This window comes from Odontomachus brunneus, unplaced genomic scaffold (genome assembly GCF_010583005.1).
Source record: "Odontomachus brunneus isolate Ranch 3 - 2012 unplaced genomic scaffold, Obru_v1 Obru_scaffold_058, whole genome shotgun sequence".
Taxonomy (NCBI): Eukaryota; Metazoa; Arthropoda; class Insecta; order Hymenoptera; family Formicidae; genus Odontomachus; species Odontomachus brunneus.
Genome location: NW_022639508.1, coordinates 964,323 through 989,160, shown reverse-complemented (window position 1 = coordinate 989,160; position 24,838 = coordinate 964,323). Strand labels below are relative to the sequence as shown.

Genomic DNA, 24,838 nt, shown 5'->3' with positions numbered 1-24,838 from the left:
TATGTTAGCAATATGAATAGACAACAAGACGTCGCGAGACGCGCACGACATAATTGTATGTACATTTATGACTTGATTACGCTTTTACATGCACTCAGATACACGTATACACACACTCGCAAGCACGCGACATGATTGCGCCTCAATCTTGCGGTCTTTTTTCCGCGGATCGACGGGAAACGATTTCTCGCGATACCATTCTATCGCTCGGGGCAATTTCGTTAACTGCTAACGTATCGCCGCGTCTGACGTACCGAGTACCTCATCGATCGTGATCGCGCGAGCGCGCCACGTACATTCTAAGGGAGTTTATCTGCAACGAGCATCATCCGCGATCGAGCGGCGCGGCTATTAATTCAATCGCACATTCTCGGCCAATAAGTATTCACGGCACGCATCATCCGAAACCCCCTCGCATGCAAATCGCGGCACCTCTAACGTTACTCCGTCTAACGTTACTCGGGAGCAAGCGTGTCCCAATTCGCGAGACATTTGCCGCTCCCCCCGGCAAGAAGATGTCACGGGTATGTGCGTTAATTTATTCCAGTGTCGTTTCGACCGGGCGAACGCAAATGATGTTCGCGGCATTTGAATTTTGTGTAGATTGCTCGCTCGCCCGATGTAACGAATGCCGTGAGAAAATATTGGTTTCTTCGAATTTTTCCGATCTGTTTTGCAAGCGTCTCCCTGTCTCTCTTTCTCACCACGATCCCCTCCCCCCTCTCTACGTCTTTACATCGCCATACTGTCGCGCCGCTCGTGTATTCAAATTTGATGACTTCAAGATTGTAGAATATCGGCTGATCTGCTTAGCCGATGACATGCGAGATGGTTTAACGATTTACGCAACGCATAGATATAGAGTACCGCGAAATTTGTGGAAGATCTGGATAGGCCGACAAGCGACGTGGCATGCATATTTAGCGAAACTAATTTTTATTTACAGACACACACGCGATGTGTCCCGGTTTTATATCCCACGGACGTTTCTTTTTTCCTTTTCTCTCCCGCTACAGAGATTCCTCGACGTGAGAGCTCGGAGAGCAGCAATTCTCTTTTTCTATTTTATTTTCTGGCAATAGTCCGGACAGCAGAGTTTTGAGTTTAATGTTCCGGTCGATGCTAATACTGCTTGGCATATGAGAGCCGTCTAACAATGAGACGCAGAAGGACGGGATGTTTGCGTTTCATATAATCAAGTGTCCGTTGCTGATGGCAACCGGTTCCGGGGCGAAGGTGAGTTTTTCATTCGGCGTTGCCTTCCACGTGGCAGAAAATCTGTAAATTCGTCGTGTAACCTCGTAAATCGAAATTTCCGACGAACGTGAGCGAATGAAATCCGCCTCCGAGCGTGGCAACCGGTCGCGGGCCGGCCCTTTGAGACTGCCCGCAGAACTCGCTCGCTCGCTTGCTCGTTCGTTCGTTCATTCGTTCGTTCGTTCGTTCGTTCGGCCTGCGTGCACTCGCATTATCGGATACGTATGGATAAGCAAAGTCGTAACGGTACGCTTAAATTAGAGTGAGGGCAGTGGGCGTAGTTAGTAGATTGCTAGAATATGCAAAATGCAGGAGGCTCGCGAACTCGCACTTCCTTTCCTTCAACAGGGAAAGAAAGAAGAGAGAGAGAGAGAGAGAGAGAGAGAGAGAGAGAGATTTATTGGACCTTCATGACGGTAACTGAGAACATGAAATATAGCGGAGAGAAATATTTCTGAGAGAAGAACTTTATCAAGACAGCAAAGTGATGCTCGAAATGAATGCTTCTCTCCTTCTCTTTCCAAATTAATTAGGAATATAGACTTTTAGACAAACCGCTGCAGTGCGAAGAAGGAAGTGTATCTTTCATGAGTGAATATATATCGAGATTTCTCGTTCGCGCATGGCGAGCTCTATTCTCGTGCAGAAATGTGAAATGCGTCGATACCGATCACTCACGAGCCGAGTCGAGTATTCACCTATTAGTCAGCGGCCGTGTAGATCACGTGGATATATATCACCATCTAAGCGCGCAGAGTCGAAGTGAAAAGAAGAAAAGCTCACGTGGAAACCTATCACCTGCCAACGCATTTATGCTTTCTCACAAAGCCAGGGGGCCAATGAAAGTTCGTTAATTCGACGATTAACGCAACGAGAGCGGAGGAAAGTGTCCGCGACTTCTCAAACGTCAAGTCGCGACCGCCTGAATATTCAAAAATTACTTCTTTCTTGTGCTGTCAAACGAACGGTTCGACAATCCAAGCCTCTCTCACATTCCCGAGAAAGTTCAAGAGCTTTTACGACTGAACGAGAATTCCAATCTTGCCACCTCGTCAAGCAGGACACGTGACTGTCCGGTTTATTAATTTCTTTCTTTTTTTTTCTTTAGAAAACGCTCGGCTCGCTGGTCTTTCTTGAAAATTTCATTAAAGATACCGACTTTTTCGTCGTTGTACCGTACTGTCAATTCCCGGTGACACTTTGATTCCGGGGGGGATCGGCTGCGGGTTATTATTTTACGTCACACGACGCGATATATGGTTAAGATTTCTCCGCTGTGCTCCGGAGAACGCTTTCCTCGCCGAAAGGAGATAGATAATTTAGATAACAGCGTTATGACAAATTATTTAATTTCGAGCGCAATCACATTGACAGAATACTGACAGGATAAGAACACCGCGGCGACTGAGCTTAACTGATAACGCGCGCAAGACTATGGCATTACAAACTATACATCAGCGCTCCTGATCCGCGCAGATAACATCGCCGTTTTCAATCGCAATATTAATATTAAGATAAAAGTACCAATGGTGCCTGCACATTAATAACACTGTTGTCTAACTCTGGATATTTTTGTTTTATCTTTTAAATACGAATATTGTAACTTTCAACATAGGATATATATTCAAAATATGTATATATATTCCCTTTTTATTAGCATAAACTAGCGTTGCTTGGATAAACACAAAGTACTAAGGGGATAAAATCAGAGGGGGTGGAACCTTTATGGTAGCCTATATTTTTCGCAGGGTGCTAGAGAGTAACTATGCAAAATTTGGTTCATAGTGTTTAGGAGTTTACACAAAACATACAGACAGACAGACATTCTATTTAGATTTATTTATTCTATATATAAATATTGAAAGTTTAAATATTCGTATTTAAAGACTAAAACGATAAAAATATCCAGAGTTACGTACCAATATTATTAGTGTTGTATTGGCACTTTTATCTTAAAGCGACATCGTACTACGCGTCACACTGCCACTTGAAACGCCAGAATCGTAAAAATCGGAATCAAATAGTCGACATTACTCGAAAGTCCGTGCCGTTTAAAAATGTATTAAACGTTTAAACGACGGCGTGTAAATATGACCGCCAACACCTCCGCGCGGAGTGCCATTCCCGTTAAGAGTCGGAGTTTCATAAATTACGGCAACACAAATCACCGATCGCCTGTCCACACGGCTTCGAAATGGCGTTCACGGTGCCGGTAATGCTAACTAATAACCGCGAAAGTGGTGACGAGAGGAAAGTATCGCGGTCTGTTGGGATTATTAAGATTAATTGTGTCTCTTATTAATTCTCTCGCGAGGCTCTATTGTATTCTAATAAACGCGATCGCGTTAGATTCCAGAAATCTCGTCACGGATGCCGCGGGCGGCGATAGTTCGATGCGGCTTTTAACACGGTGTTACAGCGCGCGTAATAGTTTATCCGCGTCGTATCGACACGCCGGTGTGATTAATGACTGATACGATACGATGATAGCGCATTGGTAGAAATCGTTATACTTGACCCGCTACATCGCACGTATAGACGTCCACCATTCGCGCGCGATTCGGTATCTCCGCGTGTGTGGACATTTAACATTCTTTCCATACCTCACGGACTTCTAAGCGAGAACCGATTGTTAACTGTTTTCCAGCAACTTACATTTTCCGAGTGCACCGCCAGATATATCTTACGAAGTCTTCCCGTCGTCGCAGAAACGGGATTATTCCGAGATACGCCCGGAAAAGTTTTGCGGTGACATAATAAATTTCTCTCTTCTGGTTTACGTACACTGAGAAAATACTTGAAAATTTATTTGTATGGGATATAAAGTTTATTCATAAAAATAAACTTGCTCTTTAAATAAATAAATAAATAAATATTTAATAGATGTAATAAAATTTGTTTATTCTTTCAATTATATAAATATATATTTTATTTTATTATATAAATATATATTTTATTTTATTATATAAATATATATAATAAAATAATTTAATACATATAATAAATTTAATAGAAATAAACTTTATTTCGCATAAATTAGTTATCAAATATTTTTTCTTCAGTGTGTTTAAAAGATTCATTTTGCCTTTCTCTAACTCAGCAGATACAAATTAGATATATTTCGTGTCCCCTTTCTCCAAATTCTTCAAACAAAATAGCAATAAAAAAGAAAAGAGATCTCTAGATACGCTCATTTAGAAAGAAAAGGAAAAGCAGCAAATCGCGCAATCTTAAATCATTATTGAAGAAGTTAAGCGCACTTTGAGTAGCGCCAACGTACGTTTTCGCATTTTTCACGAATACTCGGGAACGTAACGGCACTTAAATGTAAGCGAAACCAACGCAAGAACCCGGAGAAACCACGATGGTGTGATGTAATCGGAACTTTCTGAAACATATATTCGAATCTTTTACGAGTACTTAAAAACATAACGGCATTTGAATGCGACTCATACAAGTACTTATACAAAGTACGTATGTGCATGTAACGATTAATTATTCCATATAATTCTCGCGTTTCGAAAGAGAGATATATGGCCTTTTCAAGAATATTTTACATTTCTTCATCCGCTTATGCGAATGCGATTTTATTGTGTGCTTGAATTGCACGGCGAAGGGACGATTTTGACGCACGCGCTCTGACGTTGTCGTTTTATTACGAGTGTAACGCGAGTCGACCTCGTTGCTCGCGAGCGCTTCGACGTCACGTACATACGTTGACGCCGACGTTATACACATATCGTGCGAACTGACCCTTTAAGCCGAGTTTGTTCCGTTTAGCGATTACGCTCTCGCCGGCTGCCCCTCTCGCCGGTAATTATTTCCAATTGCGCGCGCTCTCGCCGATTCGAATAATTTCAAACGCGGCTCGAACTCGTAGACGCGATTAAATCGCGGCTCTCGGCGTTTTCTCGGCCACGAAATCGCATAATTATCGTCTGAGCGCAATAGCGCGCTCTCGCGAATCGCCATACGCGCGGCGCTTTATTCGCGATGCCTTCCAATAAAAAGCGAGTGATATTCGTTCGCGTTGTTGTTGCTGTTGCAACACCCACGGCCACGAGGCGACGGTATTCACGCCGATTGCGCGGTCACGAGGCGTGCAAAGTGTTACATTAAATAGTCCGAGAGTCCGTCCGTTTCCTGCAATAATTATCGCCCCCGCTCATTATCGTCAACCCTTGACCCACCTCCAGCTAGCGGGCGAGATCGTGAGCTCGGCCTGACAGGAGCTCTTGATTCGCAACGATTCCAGAAATTTATCTAGAAAGGCTATATATATATATATATATATATATATATATATATATATATATATATATATATATATATATATATATATATATATATATATATATATATATATATATATATATATATATATATATATATATCCTGTGTGGGATCGTGCCGTTCGATTCGCACAGATCGACAGATGAAGCTGCGACGTTATCCACTCGCGAGCGTAAAGTTAGGCTACCTTCCAATATTCACTGGCAGTAACCGCAAATGTCGTTCTTATATACGCGACAGTAAGCTTTCAAAGTACTTTCCTGTGCATATAACGTCACAGATTTCGTCGTCATTTCCTACTTTCGTTACTACGAAGTGAGACATGGCGTTAGAAACATGGCGGTACTCATAAAGGAATTGTACCTCATAGACGCAAAAGATACATTAAAGCATGAAATAAATGCTTGATTGCATGAGAACACGTGCAACAACTATAAATTTTTCTGTATTTTGCTAGTTCTATATTGGTTATTAATATCCAAATTCACAGTAAATATGTCAACTGCTGTAGCACTCGAAGCTTTGCTCCATTTTCTCTATTCTAAAGTACACTTCATTAGTCGTAAAAATCCACAATTGACAATTGCGACGAGAGAATTCTACGGAAGGGACAAGTGAGAAATTCCACGAGTGAGAAACTCAAGAAACTCGACGACAACAGCAAATGAAATGACATTAAAAATTCAGACGCGTTTTTACGATGGAAAGTTTGAGGAATTTCTTCAGGAAGAAAATCCCGTGTCCAGCAAACACTTGTCGCGCGACTTCTCTAGTGACTTTTTTCTCGAAATCTTTCGCTCGTGACTTCTTTCGTGACTCTTCTGGGATATCGACGCGACTGGACTCGACTGGACTCAACTCGACGAGATCTTTCTATGCATTTCTTCACGAAATGTACATATTTGCTGAAATGCCGTAACGTGCTGTCGCACTCCTCGTGAAGTACCTGCAATTACGCGAAGTAGGTGCGAAACTGTGCGCTACCTCTCGTGGGAAGCTAAAACCGACGAACGCACACACGCACGCACGCACACACTACACACATACAATCAGACAAAAATTCCTGCTCGTGAGCGCTCGCTTCGAAAATTGATTCCGCGATTACTATAATTACGTTACACGAGCGGGACGAAGCGAGAGTCCGATCCAAGTGCTCTCGATCGCACCCCGAATTTCGTAATGCACTGTTCGAATATGCGCGCGTAAATCGCGCGCAATAGATCGCACCCAGTGTCATTAGATCGAGTTCCCTTTTTGCGAATCAAAAATATCAGAAAGTACAGGAAAGTACGATTATGGACAGAAAGGTTGTCCACTATTTTACTGTGAATTTCGAAGTTTTGTCCAACAGAAAAATTCTCCCAGGATGTGTTGCTAGAGAATAAATAAATCGATTCTGAGCAGATTCTGACCACTCTTTCACAAATTTGTAAATAATTTCTTGGGAACATCCAGAAAGAAGCCATACAGCATCTTCAAATAATCAAATTGTGTATTCTACCGATGTCACATTCGCGTTACGCTCAATGCACATGCCCGCGAAAAAGGGCCTCATCTAATTACACCGCGGATGCGGATAGAAAGCGCGAAATATTACCGCCCAGTTATTACCGCGCGCTCGCCTTTTGATAGACAAGGTCCCGACAATGATCGTCGTCGTTTCACAAATGCGCGATCACTCGATAAATCGATTCATAGATCCATGGAAACGGACTGAAAAGTCCCGCGCAGCTTGAGACCATTAACCGTGCTCGCCCATTACAGATACAGCGCGCAGATATTTGTAGTTATTTGTTATTGATTGATAGATCCCGATGGCGCGATCGCCGCCACGCGATGGATTGATGTATAAATCGATGGAAGCAGGCTGAAAAGTCCCGCGCAGCTTGAGACCGGTAACCGTTTACCGCTCATAGATACCTGACTCCGATATTGGTAGCTACAAATTGGCAGGTAACTCGAGACGTTGATATCGTCCATTGGCACGCAACGATTCGCAAGAGCGATCCGCGAATAAGTACGAACATATTGGTGGAAAGAAATTGAAATTTTTCATATATTTTCTTGTATGTTGGCTCGCGGACACTTCCGGCACCAGCTTCCCTGGGAGAATATTCCGGCGTTATTGATCGACATGCGGGCAGATTAGCATCTAGATGGAGATATAGTTATCAGGCACTATGCGCGTTATCTGACTGCGTCTGCGGAGAGGGAGAGAAAGAGAGAGAGAAAAAGAGAGAGAGAGAGAGAGAGACACGCCGTAAGCTCGTGGATCTAGATACCACGTCTACTTGTACTTCAACAACGCTGCCTAAAGAGTTCGCAAAGCACATACGAGATAACATCGAAATAATGCTTATTACATCGTTGATTATGTCGACAGTGCGTTCGGTGATAAACGCACCGGCGGCGTTCTTGATTGCCTCGACAAAGAAAAAGTCCACTTTGTACTCGTCGCGATTATACGTCTCGCCTCGCCTTCTCTCCACGTAGCCGCGCGAAATGTATTCTGACTGCAGGCGATGCAACGCAACGGCTTCCGGAAATATTTACGATTCGAGGGCAATACGCGCAAACACTAATCCTAAGTAATTGCGCCCGAGCTCGCGCCGCGAAATAAAAATGCCGTGAGGTGGCCTTGCGGTGCCGCTGCCAAGGGTGTAGCTACTGCGCGATAAGAAATACGCGGACGCAAACCGCGCAAGTCTGCTGCCTTTGCCGGCTTCCCACGCGGAAGGAAATCAAGAGTGCGCGTCGCTCATCGAATTTTATAATTCCTTTTTGCATACGCGCTATTGCTAGAGATACGCGCTATTAACAGAAGACGCATTTTTAGTATGGAGATGTGACTCGCGCTGTGCGAGACGTGAAACGCTCGAAACACTCGACGCGATTCCTCGCGCTCTTTACCGGGAGAAATCTACACAATCGCTAAACAAACTCCCCTGCGAGTTGAGCTCGATGAGGCGTCTAATGGATATCGGTAATCGCTAGTTCTTCTTTTCTTACAGAATGTCGTATTCCTGGCTCGAGGAATATCGGAGTCTCCTTCGGAGAAACGCCATTCGGGAGGTAAAATGTCAATCTGCGTCAACGGTCTGCGTGAAAAATATCGCTTCTTTTACTTCGGCCATTTACTTCAGGCGACTCGATGACTTTATTTTCTTTTAATACGAGCCGAGAATAAGTGCGTTGTTGACGTCTCAATGTCGAGACTGAGGGCGAGACGGGCGAGAGCACCGGCGCTGTTTGCGCAAGACTCGAAAAATTCTGTCTACGCCACTGAAAGCGCCAACGGTGCGGCAAAGTTGCATCAAGCTGTCGAAGCCGGTGCAACCGAGCGCTCACTAGCAGCGTTTCATTTGCGTCTACGTACAGGAACGATGCTTTCGTCATTTTTTCATGGTCAACGATGCGTTAAAATGGCTACGGAGCGGCGCGAAAGAGAATGACTGAAGGCTGGAACGTGTCTGCTACCCTGTGCAGCGAGCGTAATATCAACAAGAAAACCGGAAGCCGAAAGAAATCACGTGGAACTTTTGCACAGAAACGCCCGGGTGATAGACTAGTCCAGGAACCTCACCTCGACCCGAATGCATAATTATTCGTCATTGATGTGGCAAGCAGGAGAGCGGCTCCAATTAATCCAATATCAATATTAATCGACCTGTCTGCCACATGTCGTAGAGCGCGTTTCGTCGCGTAAAGTTTCAGAGTACAAAGATGTACAAAATCGCAAGATGTACAAAGAAAAAAAAATTAGTAACCACTGAAAACCAATATACTCAAATTAACCATCATTGTTTCATTCGTAAGCAACGATATTTAATTTTGTCAGAAGAATTTTTAAATCCGGAATTTCAACAATTCATCATTTTATTTGAATATTATAATAGTCCCATATTATCATAATAGTCAGAAAATAATATTATACAGAAGATTATTCTGAGGATGACGATATATTCTTTCAACATTTTTAGAAACATCATATTCTCCACCCGTCATTTTGTGTTGCTCACTCACGAAAATTATTTCTGGACAATAAGAATATATTTCTTCTTTATTGAATCACATATGTGTAAAAATTGATGCAAGTTCTTCATTTAACGCTATGTAATCTCACTTGAAGATTTACGCATCAAAAAGAAGATATTTGCAAAACAAGAATATTCTTTTTTCTGTGTACTTTCGCAGTATTACATAACGTGACGCAAAAGCATCGCGAATCGCAAAGGTAGGTCAATTCGGACTGATACCCCGACCCTTCTCTCCTTCTTTCTCTCGCACATAGAAAAATGCATATCGCATTTAAATGTTACACTGCGAGTAAATGTTACTTGTATCAAATATTTCATAGATTTATACATCCGCAAATCTATCGTAAATTCACCATAAACATTAACTTTACTCAAACTACATTTCCAAAACCTAGCTTAATAAACCAAGTTTAATATTCCGATCAAAAATGTGTTAAATTAAGACAAACATTCGGCTTACTACATAGAGTCGAACTGGCTTTTTCTTAAATAGAGTTTATTTGGATGAGTATATTTTGAGACCATCACATTAAGAAAAGATTCTTCATTGAACATGAACATTACTCAAAAGAAGAAAAGTAAACTGAGTAATCGCTTTTCTCTTATCAGCAGAATGATAATATTTCTCTGTGTGCAGCGACCGACCAATAGCGGTTAATTATCACGGTAAAAAATCAGAAAGCGTCAAATCCGGGCCCGTGCAATTACAGTTATCTCTGTCTGTCTGTCTGTCTCCCTTCTCACCGTGCGGTGTACAATCCTCTCAGGCCTCTCGACAATGAAACGCCCGTAACTCATTGTCCGCGTACCATTATCTGTGCGAATAATGGCGTGAGGAAGGATGAAGTAAATCAAATGCGATCTTTACGAGCACTCAAAGTAAACCGTCGAACGGCGTCGAGAATCCCAAGCTTACGATCAAGTCGATGACTGGTAATGCGACCGTACACATCTCGACGCGCCCATCAAAGTGCTCTGCTGCGCTTTTTTTCACTTTTTTATTATATTATTGAAGAGAAAAATCCTGCGGGTAATGCACGACTGCATCATGTACCCGCGTATCCGTTTCCATGCGTGTAATCAAGGAAATTTCGTCGGAATTTTCCATTTGAAAACTGGAACGGTAATCAAATTCGATCTACTTACGCAGCAGGCGTGCGATAATCCAGTAGGTGTTCTTGATGCATATAATTACCTATGCTGCTACTATGTAACTCATGTTGCTACATCGTTAAGGATATTCCATCAAAATTCAAGTTCCTCATGACATATCGCATCTTTCATCCGTGAATATTTTAATAATCCGATCGATCTGATCAAGACATAAATTTTTTCCCATGTTCCTTCATGCGGAAAATTATCTCAAATCATTCGAACGATGATTTTGCGATTTACTATTTAATGCTACTGTTATTATTCTGTTATTATTCTTATTACTCAGCGTCCTTCTGCCAATAACCGAGATCGTCGCTTTTGCTCCACAGGAGGTATTGCTGGCACACAGCAAGTCTGCCGCTCACTGCGAACCCATCACGGTGATCTTGGCGGAGGTAGAGGCACCGGAACTCGCAGCACTCCTCGGCTTCGTATACACTGGGAGCGCGACGGTGCCGAGAGTTCGGCTGGACGCATTTCTACGCGCTGCCGAGGCCCTACGCATTCAGCTGCCGCCGGTGCCAGTCGTGATGACGTGCGGAGACCAGACGGACTGCAAGCTGGAGGACGTCAAGGATGTCAAGGTCAGCCCCAAGTACCTGCAGTGCGATCAGTATCCGTCATCCGACAGGTGGTACCGCTCGGCGAGGCCGTCACCTTACGAAGAGCCGTCACCTTACGAAGAGCGGAAAGAGTCCTGCGCCGGGATATTCCCGCCGAATGACACCAGGGATATTCCCAGCAGGACGTTTCACGAACTCGACAATCCCGTGAGGTCCGCGTTCGCGGCTACCTGCACGAACGCGTGGCCGCTCGGTGGCTTCATGCACCAAGACCGAGCGATGGTGGATCCTGCGGCGGATAAGGAACACGTCTCGACAACGGGTAGATCGGCGCACGAGCTCCCCGACAAGAACCACGCGATGGTTCCCGCCGGTGAGCCGTCTTTCAATGTGTACCAGTCGAGCACGTGCCTCCCGCCGGGCGCACCTGTCACGGAGGGATACGGCGCGTTGGATCCACTGGAGAGGATCAGGACGGGGTACGAGAGGGTGCAGGTGAATTGCGCCACCGGCAAACTGGGGGACGAGGACGCGAGCGCGGCTGCCTCGGGCGAGTTTTGCGGAAGAACGCGTGACGATTGCACTCGCGAGTGCCCCTACCCGGGCAGGATGCAGTCGTCGTCCTTGCCATGCGCCGGTCGGACGAGGTCGTACGAGAGGTCCGATTACGGTCAGGCGGGCGAGGATCTCAGCTGCGGCGAAAGTTGTTGTAGGTGGAGGACTGCCCGCAGGCACGTGGCCAACCGCGTCACCGCGTCGCCGTGGCGCCAGATCGTCAGGCCTCATCATTCACCGCGAACAAGGCCCGCCGTCATGCCCGCTGAACGTCAGGTCGACGAGGTGAGTAATTGTCTCGGAACGATGATCACGAGTGTCCGCGTGTTCGCGAGCCGTTGCTACTTAGCGTCAAATCGGTGAAAATTCCAAGAGCGGTTCCGCTAGATTCTTTTCACCCGACGCGGAGGAAAGCAAATACTCGGCCGGTACACATCACGTAAAAACCATGGATACGCATGGAATTGAAATTCCCTGAGAGAGAGAGAGAGAGAGAGAGAGAGAGAGAGAGAGAGAGAGAAAGAGAGAGATTGAGATTTTACTCAACAAATATAATTTTATTCTTATTTGGAATCGTATATGGGCTCAAGAGGAATTCTTCCAAAAGCAAAAAGAATATTCAAACACTCAAAAGAAAAACTTTACACGAAGAAAATGTTATAGTTTCCTTTTTTCCACACGAAAAGAAAAGTTTGATTGAATTAACCAAATATCTGGTCGATTATAACTGGAGTTAACAAGATGTTTGGTTGAATAGAATTCGGGGTACTTCAATCGGATCGTTCATATTCGACCAGATATTTCGTTAATTCAACCAAATCTTTTTTCCGTGCATATAAATTATTTTCAATTTTACTATGTTTCAATAGTTAATTTCACTATATTCTAATTAATTTGGTTTATTGATTTACCGGTTATCTTAATTAATTAAAATTTTAATCGATCAGTGCTCAATACTGGAATCATTCTAATCGTTAATGTGCAACGTGGGATCAACGTTCCTCTAATCGACAAGCCGCCCAGCTCTTCTCGGGACATATTACGCTATACTACAGTAAAAAAAGCAAGTAAGAAAAAAAAAAGATCCACGTGCCAGAACCGGTTCTGGTGGGAATCGATAGAGCGACTTCACAAAGTTTACGCTGATTATAAAAAAAAAGTGGAATGTGACGTTCCCCGGTCAGTGCATCCCGATTAGGATGCACGGAGTATTCCGAGCCACCTGTCAAGATCCCGTTGTCGGGTATTCCCACGAAATGTACGAAAAGACCGGCTCTCTATTGTGGGAACCATGCCGAAGTTGAATGCCGCTGAACGGCACAATCGAACGTCCGTGTTTGCGTTCAGTAAACGACGAAAACGTGTCGAGTTATGAAAGAAGTCGATTTCAGCGGCTACACTGTGTCAATAATTCAAGCATAGGGCTCTTCTATTTTCGCGAGATAATTGCCAAGTGTTTCTCGTACGAAACGGGAACAGTTTGAAGAAAACATCGAATATGGAACACAATTATCTCTTTTAACATGAATTTATATCGATTTTATATTTTTTCTTCTATGTCAACTTGTAAAATTAATTAGTCTGGTATTTGACTCTCCATCGAGGATTTATTCGCATACCGAATAGTTCGTTTCGCAGTCGATTGGCTCATGGTGATAAATTCAATTTTTGCGAAACGACACATGATGAGAATAAACCGTTACACCCTTAATTAAAGCGACAGAAGCCGAGATACTCTGAAGTGATACAACGAATGTGCGTCGTCCTACGTAAGATTAACGAGGGAGAATGCGTTTGATACTATCTCTGTAAACCACGCGCAAAATAATTACGTAGAAATCGCATTTTTCGCGTAACACAGAGTCCCAGTGACATCAATCAATTAATGCGCACGCAAGAGAACAACTTCTTCCGCTCTTCCGCGCACAGCGCTCCTCTAATTGCTCATTAACATCTCGTAAAATGAAAAAAGAAAGACATTCGTATACACGTGTGGACTCTCTAAGACCGTGACTAGAAAGAAAGAGAGAAACTTAGTTGCCTGACACAAAAATCTGAAGCGACTCTCGCTTACTTTTATTTGTCGGAAGCAATCTTGCACATGTGATTTTTTAAAACACTGACAGATACTGCAAATGAAGATAAAAGAACGATGAGAATGCGATCGGAAATGCGTCGTGTAATTTTTGCGACAAATCGTATGTATAAATTTGCAGGCGTAAGTGTAATCAATTGAAGCGACGTCAGAGTTTCTTCGCGAGTTCGTTAACTGCTACAGAAGTCTGAACATCAGGCATCGTATTTCACTAGATCTTGATTCAATCCGGTTTAGCCTAGGCTCTTTCGAGGTTTGAAAGACTTATCACACACCTATGATCGGACATCTTGCTTCAGTCGCTATCCTGCTCATGTCTTCCACTGCGTATTCGTGAATCGAACTAGACATCACATCATTTGAATACTACATGACATACGTACAGTCGCATCTTTTATTGTAGATTTCAATTAAAAGATCTGACGCGATTCTTTACGGTGCAACCGCGCATGGAAAAGCAACTCCGTTAATGTAACTGATATAACGGACGAAAAAGGAACAGAAAGATTCCTGTAGGAGGTTCTATTCAGCTAACTATTCTCAGTTATTTCAAACGAGTTTTAATACTGAATATTCAGATGAATGTTTTCGATCACGGTTAACGGAGGTATTACTCTCTCAGCTACTTTGTTCAGTTTGATGAGTTCTACCTGCACACAATGGGTGTGTCATTGATCGCAGACACCCTGTATAAAGGCAGATTTGCATAAAGACATAAAAAACGTATGCATAAAGTTGCGTTAACCCACTTGTCGAGGACTTAGCCAGTTTTAGCCACGGTCGAAAATTTATGTGTCTAATAAAACGATACTGATAAAATAATCAGAAGGAAAGTAAGATAACCGAAATATATAACGCCGATATGTGTAACGCGGTTGTATATGCAAACACTACAATTTTATGGGCAATTGATTAAAGATGTTTGTTCGTTAAGGCAACGTCCAGGTAATAAACTATAAAAATGTTGATAACATAGGAGCGATCATTACTAACACGATTATGCTATACTTATTATATTGTACATATAGATCCTATATAAATGTGCGCTACTTTGTTTTATCATATTCAGCGGGAAAAATGTATATAGAGTATCTCACACTATAGAGACACTCTCGTCCGGGCATTTTGTGGGGACGTAGAACAGGTTGAGGTGAACATAAAAGTCCTATACCGTTTTGCGATAATTCGCAGATATAATCGCATAATTATCGAGATATTAATTGTAGAAAACTTGTAAATGATCATGCAGAATATGGTAAATAAGTTATAGTAGCGATGATTGCCATCGTGTATTTATACTTTAGGTCAAATTGAACAAAAAAGTCCTTTACCATTTTCCAAATAATCACATAGACTTTTAATTATTAATTAAAAAAGATTATTGCACAATTTTGCGTTATAATGCACTCATCTTCTTTAATTCATAATTAAAAATCTATGTGATTATCTGCAAAATGGTAGAGGACTTTTTTGTTCAATTTGACCTAAAGTATAAGTACACGACGGCAGTTGTCGCTATTATAACTCATTTACCATATCCTGCATGATCATTCACAAATTTTCTACAATTAATATCTCGATAATTATTGCGAATATCGCAAAACGGTATAGGACTTTTATGTTCACCTCAACCTGTTCTACGTCCCCACAAAATGCCACAGTGTGAGACACCCTGTATATGGAAATTTCTTCGTAAATTTTTTGTCTCTTTTTAAGTTTTTAAATTCAGTCGTAAAGACACAGTAATATTTAAAGTTTCCCTAAACGGAGCAAGCACACGTTCGGTAATAACAGTTCGAAATGTCAATTTCCAAATTATTTTATCGTTTTCACATACTGAGTAACGTTACAATTCACTTTTGGCCGTAAAAGCGCGTAATGTACGTATGCAATTCTGTGCGATCATACACAATTTTGCAGAAAAACGTAAGTATTTTTCCGATAAAATTTTCAATTATGGCGTTCCCTTAACGTGCGCACAGTAATGACGACGTTCGTTTGTTCGGTATCTCACGAGTGTTCACTGCAATACCGGCTTTAGCACCTCTCTTCAAATCACAAACGGCTCTTATGAACATACCACGTGTGGTTTCGGCTTGACGATCGGACATGAGAGTGTTTAGACGCGCGATCAAGATCGACCTTTCCGACGCTAATGGAAATTATACACTATTACGACGCCTGACTAAAAGAGCTAATTGAATTAATAGACAGCGAAAACGCCGCACGCAGCGGCGCGCGAACTCCATCGGAAGACCAGTTCGCGCGCGCGCTAATCGTTGGTTCTTGCTCGCTGCGCTTAATGCGCAAGCATCGTCTCAACAGGTGACAGGGTGGCCCCGCAGCGCTTCCAGCTGCATCGCCCTTCACTCGGGTCGATGTCGTTCCGCTTAATGCAGCTATCAGTTAGGCCGTCTCGGCCGTTTATCAGGACGCGCGCCGTGATTGCGCGTCGCCAGCTGGCGTCGCCAGCTGCGCGCCCGTCGCGTTATTACGATCGTCTTACGACCGACCTGGGAACACGCGTTTTCTCTTTCGACGGGATACCTGCCGGATTTCGTGGATTTCGTCGTGACGCGGCGATCGTTTGCGCAAACAGCCGCCGTTGCAGCTTGCAGCATCGAGATCGGCCGAGATTTCAACCGGATAAGCACGACGCGCATGGCCAGTTACCGAGATTTCCCCTTCGCGCGTCGCGCCGGAACAGCTCGCGAAAAAAGACCGAGAGAGCCTTCGTCCTTTTATACATACGCGGAAAGAACATTATGATTCTTTTCTTCCCTTTTCACAGAAATGCTTTCCAATTTTACTGCACAGAGCGAAGTAAAAAATATTTAACTGTAGATACTAATAACATACTCTCATTTAAATGTGTGTAAATTGTTTTATTAAAACAAAAGTAACTTCCTCGAGAAAAGTTATGATTTTAGGAAGATTTATATTTTCTGTTTTAAGAAACATTTGTTCCGAGTGTAAAAATATACATTAGTATGAATAAATATGTTATCAGTATCCACCACAGGTATACATTTTTTATTTCTTAAATAGTTTCTCTCAGTGTACGTTTCTAGTGCAAGAATAAAAATTGCCACAATAAAGTCCATCTTGCTAAGGAATATAATAAATTTTACTAGAAACATGGCAAATTTTTTAATAGCACATTTCAGTTTCTAAAATGAAAGAATGAACTATTCGTGAATTATTGCAGAATATCGATTTATTCTTCGATCACAAAATTCCCTAATCATTTTCGCTATAAAATTCTTTCCGTGAATCAGGATCATTATCGCAAAAAGTGTTCGCGAGATCTTTGAGAAATCTGAAACTTTAACCAAAGACTCAAAACTTCAAGAGGGACTTATTCCAAGATCGCACCGTCCATCGTCTCAAAATCTCGACCTTTAAATTCACTTTGAGAAGCACTATTTTCAAATTTAGTGTCTCGCAGACACTATTTGCATTAATTCCAATCACAATGATAATAATACTGCTAAATGGTTCTTGCGGATGAGCGCGATAGAAAGTATCGACAATCCGCCACTCGGAGAATGACACAAAAACTGCCGACTAACAAGTCGGCACGCAAACGGTAGCAGAACATGATTCGAAACAGTAAACAACAAAAGGAAACATGTTGCAAGTGTGAAAGCTATGATCCGGCATGGCGAATACCGCGCGTGTCCTTTGATCCTGCTATCGAGCGGCCATTCGGTCCGTGGAATGCGCAAAAGCCGAGATCGCGGTAGCCGAGATCACGCGTACTTTCGACGCGAGTCTGATCTCGCGGAGATTTGTCATTTGTATTTTGCTGTCATCGACGAAAATATTACGCGCATTTGAATAATATGCATCTCAATGAGCCTAGCTTTCCTCATCGCGTCGAGGCCATCGGCATTCAAACTGTCGATGGCATCGGTTAAATTGTCACAATCGCACACTTTCTAATTGCCGCTTTCCTCTGTTCTTCCCGGCCGATCATTATGCGGACGCGTGAGCACGGAACTGAACTATAGGTTAGGTGTCTTATTCAGCATTTAGCAGATAGAAAACAGTCGACGCACGCGACCACTGGTTAGTCGAATGTGACGTTTAGAAACTATTTTTCGACGCTGCGCTCGAATAAAAATTCGCAACGCCCGATAATTTATTCGGCGGAACAGGTGCCGAGCTCGCTTTCCGAAAGCAGGATGTAATTTATAATGCACTAGCTCCAGCGGGATAAGAAGTAAATTTACTAGTGTCACGCGTTTCTTGGCGCAACGCTTCCGCGAGACGCTACAAATCGGTTTGCAAGTATGTGAATAATGACAATTGTTTGAGCTGTGAGTGCGCAAGAAGGATACAGCCAAATAATCGCCATTCTGTCCAAACATCGCGGCACCTTGACATTTCGGAAGCGCGCTGCATTGGCGAGCACAAAAACACAAAGTCTGAAAGCAACAGTGACTAAAGTCACAGTCGACAAAGTGATGGAGCACTTGAATTTCGATGAAACTTTTTCTAGAAAAACGTGTCGGTACACCACAAAAGCTTCGCGACGACACGCGCGTATCGTCACGGTCGTTTTTTCTCCGTGAAACTGACAAGCATAAATAAGTCCGATTTGGTAAATCGCTCTCGTGGCGTTTCGTAGAGCTCGCGTGCGTATGTAAGCGAAGATATATCGGCACTGCTTGCGCACTGATATTTTCCAAAACAACATGGCGACATAAGTAATGAAGAGCGTAACAGTAAAAATATAAAAATATAAAAACTGCAGCATTCTGAAAAATGATCTGCTGTTCTTCTCATCAACGGGTAACAAATGACTTCGATCTGTCTGTTCAAAAAGTGAATCTCGCAAAGATGAATTTTTGTTATTTTCGAGGTTTCTCGATCATTCACCGCGAATATGTAGAATGAATTACTCTCGGAGAAGAAATCGGTCGCGTAAGAAGGCATGTTTTGCTGACTGTTGCAGATGGAGATCCAGGGGAAACCGCTGACGCCGGAACCGGTACGGTCATCGATAATATCGATGAGCCCGAGGCTTCACTCCCCCAGAAGCGCGCCGAGGAGCGACGGGCTTTACGCTTTCGAAGTTCCTAACAACTGCGAGATGAGCTTTAACGGCGACGCGAGGCCGCGCGAGATGATCGGCGGCCCGGAGGCGGCGAGGGTCCAGGAGATCTACAGGTCTCCGCTTCCGTTCGCGCCCTCCGGTCAGCTCGTGCCGCTCGCGAACGCGCTGAGGAGCAACGAGCCGCCGCCGCCACCACCCTTTCAGAACACGAACGGTAACACGCGACCGTTATCCACCGGCAACGACAGCGTCATCACGAACGCCGGCAAGAGCGGATACGCGACCTCCCAGCCGACCCCGCAGCAGACACCAACGAAGCCTGAATTGTCGCATCCGATCAGCCGACTATGCGACACGATCGATTCTGACGACAAGAGAGAGATCTCGCTGACGGACACGGCGAGCGCGGAGAAGAACGACGACGAGCGGATCGCGAGGATCTTCGTCAACAGCGACAACAACAATAACACCGAGGCGATCGTCAGCACGGAAGTGCCTGCGCGCGGACGACCCGCGGACGATCACAGGTGCGACCAATGCGGCAAGACCTTCGTCACGAGGGCGTCGCTCAAGGTATGCTTCTCATTCAACGTTTAATTACTGAAATCTTTAATTACCGAATGATAAAGGTCTTTGGAAGATAACCCTTTAGAACGTTTAATGTCTGCGAGACGTCGCGCGTCTGTCGTCTAAATTTTCAATATATCGACTGTACACGGAAAAAATATATGGTACACATAACTACAAATATTTAGTTGCGAACAGCATAGTTATATCACCTCAGTTATCTCTGTGTGATGGTAATGCGTATGATTGATGGCGATTCAGTTATTTTGATACGTCAATATCAATGTAATTGCGCGTGATTTGGCTGTGGCGACCAAAAATTATTTACTTGTATTACTATCATTATTAATCGGTTGGAGTGACATTTACCGTGGACTGAGAAACAAACATTTGATATTTGTAATTATGATCACAGAAATAATTACTATTAATTATGGTCAAATAAACTATTTTTTTATTAAATTCTACTATAATATTAGTGATAATAACCTTATATGCACTACATTTACCGTTGACTGAGAAACAAATATTTGACACTTGTAACAATGATCACACGGAAAGAAATAATTACTATTAATTATGGTCAAATAAACTATTTTTTTTATTAAATTCTAATTAAATTCTATAATATTAGTGATAATAACCTTATATGCACTACCATCTTCGTGTTAGAACAACAAAAAAGTATGGCTGAAGTTAAAAATAAGTATCATTTTAATTAGATCAATCATTTGTCAGTGTAGATATATTTTGGTTGAAGCAATCGAAATGTCATCACTATAATTCAGCAAACACTCTGTAATTACAGCGATTATATAATTAATTGTTACATTTTTTAACCCATTGTCTATCTAATTTCATTATCGAATTTGGTTGGCACAATCAGATTTACGTGTGGGTCAACGACACTATTTTTTCCGTGTACAGATTCTGAATTACGCCCAATATTTTCTCTCATTAATTAACGGAGAAAAATAATTTTGTTCTTTTAACAAAATCGTCGTTGCTACTGCATATTCGTAGTGACATAAAAAAATTTAGTTGACGTAACTAATTTTACAAATTATTCGTTATCAGAGTAGAAGTAGTTGCCAGGATAGGAAAAATTTGTTGAGCGTATTTGTCCTAAGAATCACGTTAATTTGCTATTGATGCAAAATAATGTATCCTTAGCAAATTTATTTGCTATCGGAGCAAAACTGCAACTGCTTATATAAATCCTATTATAGTTCTTATAGCAAAATAATTTGTAGATTCAGCAAATTATATCCAGCAAATAGTAGTGATTAGTACTCTTAGTAAATCTTTTTGCTGTCCATATAATAACGAAAAGATTTTGTTAGACTAGCAGAAAATTTGCTAGACCAGCAAATTATTTTTTTCCGTGTAAGTTCCGCGTATCTTCTTCCGATCGAAAGCTTTTTTTACTTTCTTAGATCTTTTGAAATCTCGACTCTTGGATCACATGAATTTTAGATTCCAAAGAATATTTAGGTTTTCATACATCATATTCAGGAATTTAAATTACACTCGATATATCGGTTCAAAGCGCGCGTCCAGCGTGACCTCTTTTCTCTCATTTACGACTTTATAGATCGAAACAGTTAGTTAATATCCCATCTCAATTGGGCTGTACTTGGGTCGAGTCGTAAATAATTTCCGAGAAATGTAGCGAACATTAATTTCCGGACACTCGCAAAGAGAAAGAGGTGGAGAAAAATGAGAGAGAGAGAGAGAGAGGGAGAGAGAGAGGGAGAGAAAGAGAGAGAGAGAGAGAGAGAGAGAGAGGGAGAGTCGATATTTGTTAACCCGTTCGCTCGAATACAAGTTATTATTAACGGCGAACACGCATTAGATCAGGTTTCTTTGCAAAGCAACACAAAATGAGTAAGTTTATAGAGAGGAACAGAATAAGAGAAAAGAGCGACGATAGATAAAGACGGAAGTTGTTTATGGGTCTATCCGATATACATCGCCGTCCGTCTATGTGTGCTCATCAGGTGCACAGCCGTACGCACTCCGGAGAGAAGCCGTTCCGCTGCGCCGACTGCGGCAAGCAGTTCTCGCAGCTGCGCAACTACAAGTACCACCGCAGCGTGCACGAGGGCACACGGGAGTTCGCGGCTACCTGTCCGGAATGCGGCAAGTACTTCAACGATCGCGGCTACCTGAGCTCGCATATGAAGATCCACCGGAACCGCAAGGAGTACGGCTGCGCGGAATGCGGCAAGAGCTTCAACCAGCGGGTCGCCTACAACATGCACGTGCGCATACATACCGGCGTGAAGCCGCACCAGTGCGAGCAGTGCGGCAAGGCGTTCTCGCGGAAGATGCTGCTGAAGCAGCATCTGCGGACGCACTCCGGCGAGCGGCCGTATCAATGCCAGGTCTGCCAGAAGGCGTTCGCCGACCGCTCCAACATGACCCTCCACACCAGGCTACACTCCGGTCTCAAACCGTACCAGTGCACCCTGTGCTCCAAAGCCTTCACCAAGAAGCACCACCTCAAGACCCATCTCAACTATCACACCGGCACCAAGCCGTACTCCTGCCCCAACTGCGGCCTCAGGTTCTCCCAGAGTAGCAACATGCGGACGCACTTCAAGAAGTGCAGCGTCAACAACCCCGCCGGCGCGACGAAGGCCCACGACGACACCGGCGATCGGATCGACGCGGACGGCAACGCGGTGATGACCAGCCAAGTGGCCGGCAGTCCGGCCGACACCTTGACGCCGCCCAATTCCGACCAGGAGTCCAGCATCCTCACGCCGATCTCGAAGAACGTCGTCGCGATAGAGAGCAACGCGTAGCGCGGTTCTTGCCGCTCGACTCGCGAATCGCGGCTCAATGGTGCGCGAAGTCGAAGGCGCGATGAAGTGAAGTGAGCATGTCATTATGCGAACGAGTCGTTACGCGGATCGTTACGAAGTGTTCGGCGAAAGCGGTAATCAAGGCGTGTTTGACGGGGGAGAACCGAATGTTTCCCAGGCACAACTCTGCTCGTCGAGGATAGATCAAGCGGAAACAGGCAGCGGATTCGAGCGCCTTCGTGAGGTTGATCAACGCTCCTGGACGATTGCTATTGTTTCTCAAACGAACACGAAGGATAATCCGCGAATCGCTCGATCCAGGTTACACCTGAGTCCTTGATCATTTCTCGCGAACATTTGCGCGTCACCGTGTACGACAATGAAAGATTTCACCGTGCGATCTGTAGGATGCGCCGAATTATTCGCACCTCTGTGCCTAAATTGCTCTTTAAATCGCGCGGGCAATTTGATTTTTGAGTGAAGAAGTCCCTTCTGCTCAAAGCGGACTCTCCGTGTGGCGCAACAGTCATCGCGTACAGTGCCTTCCAGTTCCTGTATTTATTGAACTAATCACGATGTACGTGTACAGAAGCGTGTATTTTAATCTCATCTAACATTTAACAGCTTCTCCCTTGGAGACTCGCGCGACGCGGCTCGAGCTATTCGCGCTATCATGGAAAATTCACGTCGCTCCCTTATTTCGCGTCGAGAACAATTAGTAGGTCCCCTTCCTCAAGAGCGCGGCGTATGATTGCGACACGGCAAGGTCCAATTGCTGGTTGCAACACGTCAATTGCAAATGCAATTGAAAAGCCTGCAGCCGTTTGCAGGAAGTATCTCTCGTATTCGAAAGTAGCCGCGGAGACTTCGGCGAACAACCGAGCTTCCATATCAGCGCAAACAGTGCCTCGTAACGGCCTTTACCAGGAAACGTCCCTATAGCAGCATTTAAGGACCTGTTCCTAAAGCAACTTTGTTAGCAAGCAGAACGTTCTTTTCTTTTTTTTTTTTTCGATCAGGGCAGCTAGAGATTGCGAGACAACGTGATGTTGCATTAAACATTGCGCAAATATAGCGATCACCAGAGCTTATAAACGTGAGGTGTGAGTAACAGTCCAATTCGATCGCAGAACCGAAGTTCTACTTAAGGAATGAGAAAATTGCAGGATTATAGCGGACGGAGGAATCCCGAAGAAATCCGAGAAGCCCGAAATCGGAGAGAGAAATACAAGCCAGAAATACAACGACTATGGGTAAGACGATCGTATATTTCGACTAAACATTAGAAATATTTTACGAGAAAATGCGCGTCTCTTTCTAATTTGTTAAATACGTTCGAAATAATATGTTAAGCTGCGAATTACGAAATTAGGGAAGTCAAGAATCAAAATCAATATGAAATTATCCGCGGGAGAAGAATAACTCCAGCGGTGAGAGACACGTTCCGGTAATTTAAGATGCATGCAAATCCACTCGCGTCGCTATAAATGGAATTAGCAATTAAATACATGTGCGATATGGGCGGAGAGATGTGTTCGAAACACCGGCACTATGTACATACTCGACGCGGTAATATATTTAATTAGCAAACTCTCGGCGCATGTTAAATAGGAGATACATTTAATATAGCATGTATCGACTATATGTGTAAATTGAGATAATGAATAAAATAAAGTGCAAACAAAGCTTTATGTTGTACAAACGCGGCGAGTGTTCTTACCAGCGACCACAGACAACAGTTCCCTGAACCGCTGCACGGGAATAAGAAATACGGTGAAACGTGAAGCGCGGCGCTATTCAGAACCGAATAATACAACATCGTTATTTAGTAACGAGCACTTTGACCTCTCTCTATTTTCCGATTCAACCCCGTTATAAAAGTGAAACACGATGGCGTATCCCGCGCTCGGATCCAACAAAGAGTGTGACGCACGTCTTCGTAACGCACGTACGAAGTATAACGGTGCAGCATGGTGCAGGATACGCGAACAATAACGATAAATCGCGACGTGATAGTGTATCTCTTTCTTTCTCCTCTCTCTCATTCTCTCTCTCTCTCTCTCTCTCTCTCTCTGTCTCTCTTTCTGTCTCTCTGTCTCCTCCTCTCTCTCTCTTTCAGCGCCGGCAGATTATCGTATATCTCCAACGTGACGCAAATCGCTCGTTAATAACCAACCGTGAGTAAATGACTTTCTCGACGCGATATTTTTGAGGAAAGCCGTGACACGTATCGCCATTAACGCGTAATGCTTATTAAAGCGTGTGTATTCGCGCCGTGATCGCTGGCGTCTAATGCAAACATATACTGCTTCTTTCCCTCGAGTCGCGATTGCACAAGACGTTAACTTGTGATTTCATTTAAATGCGTCTTTAATCTTCCGCAAACGCGTAATGTGAAACGCGTACATGGGGGAAATATCATTTTGCTGCTGAAAGAAACCCTG

General features: G+C 43.5%; 1 protein-coding gene across 1 annotated transcript in view; it reads left to right on the top strand.

Annotated features, from left to right (window-relative positions):
- The window catches only part of LOC116845808, a 35,944-nt gene extending 11,865 nt beyond the window's left edge, over positions 1–24,079 (top strand). Inside the window, exons 2-4 of the mRNA XM_032818926.1 lie at positions 11,072–12,145; positions 18,916–19,590; positions 21,585–24,079. Of these exons, the coding sequence (XP_032674817.1) occupies positions 11,072–12,145; positions 18,916–19,590; positions 21,585–22,394 (2,559 nt within the window). The 3' untranslated portion in view covers positions 22,395–24,079. The remainder of the gene's footprint in view (positions 1–11,071; positions 12,146–18,915; positions 19,591–21,584) is intronic.
- Positions 24,080–24,838: the final 759 nt, after the last annotated feature.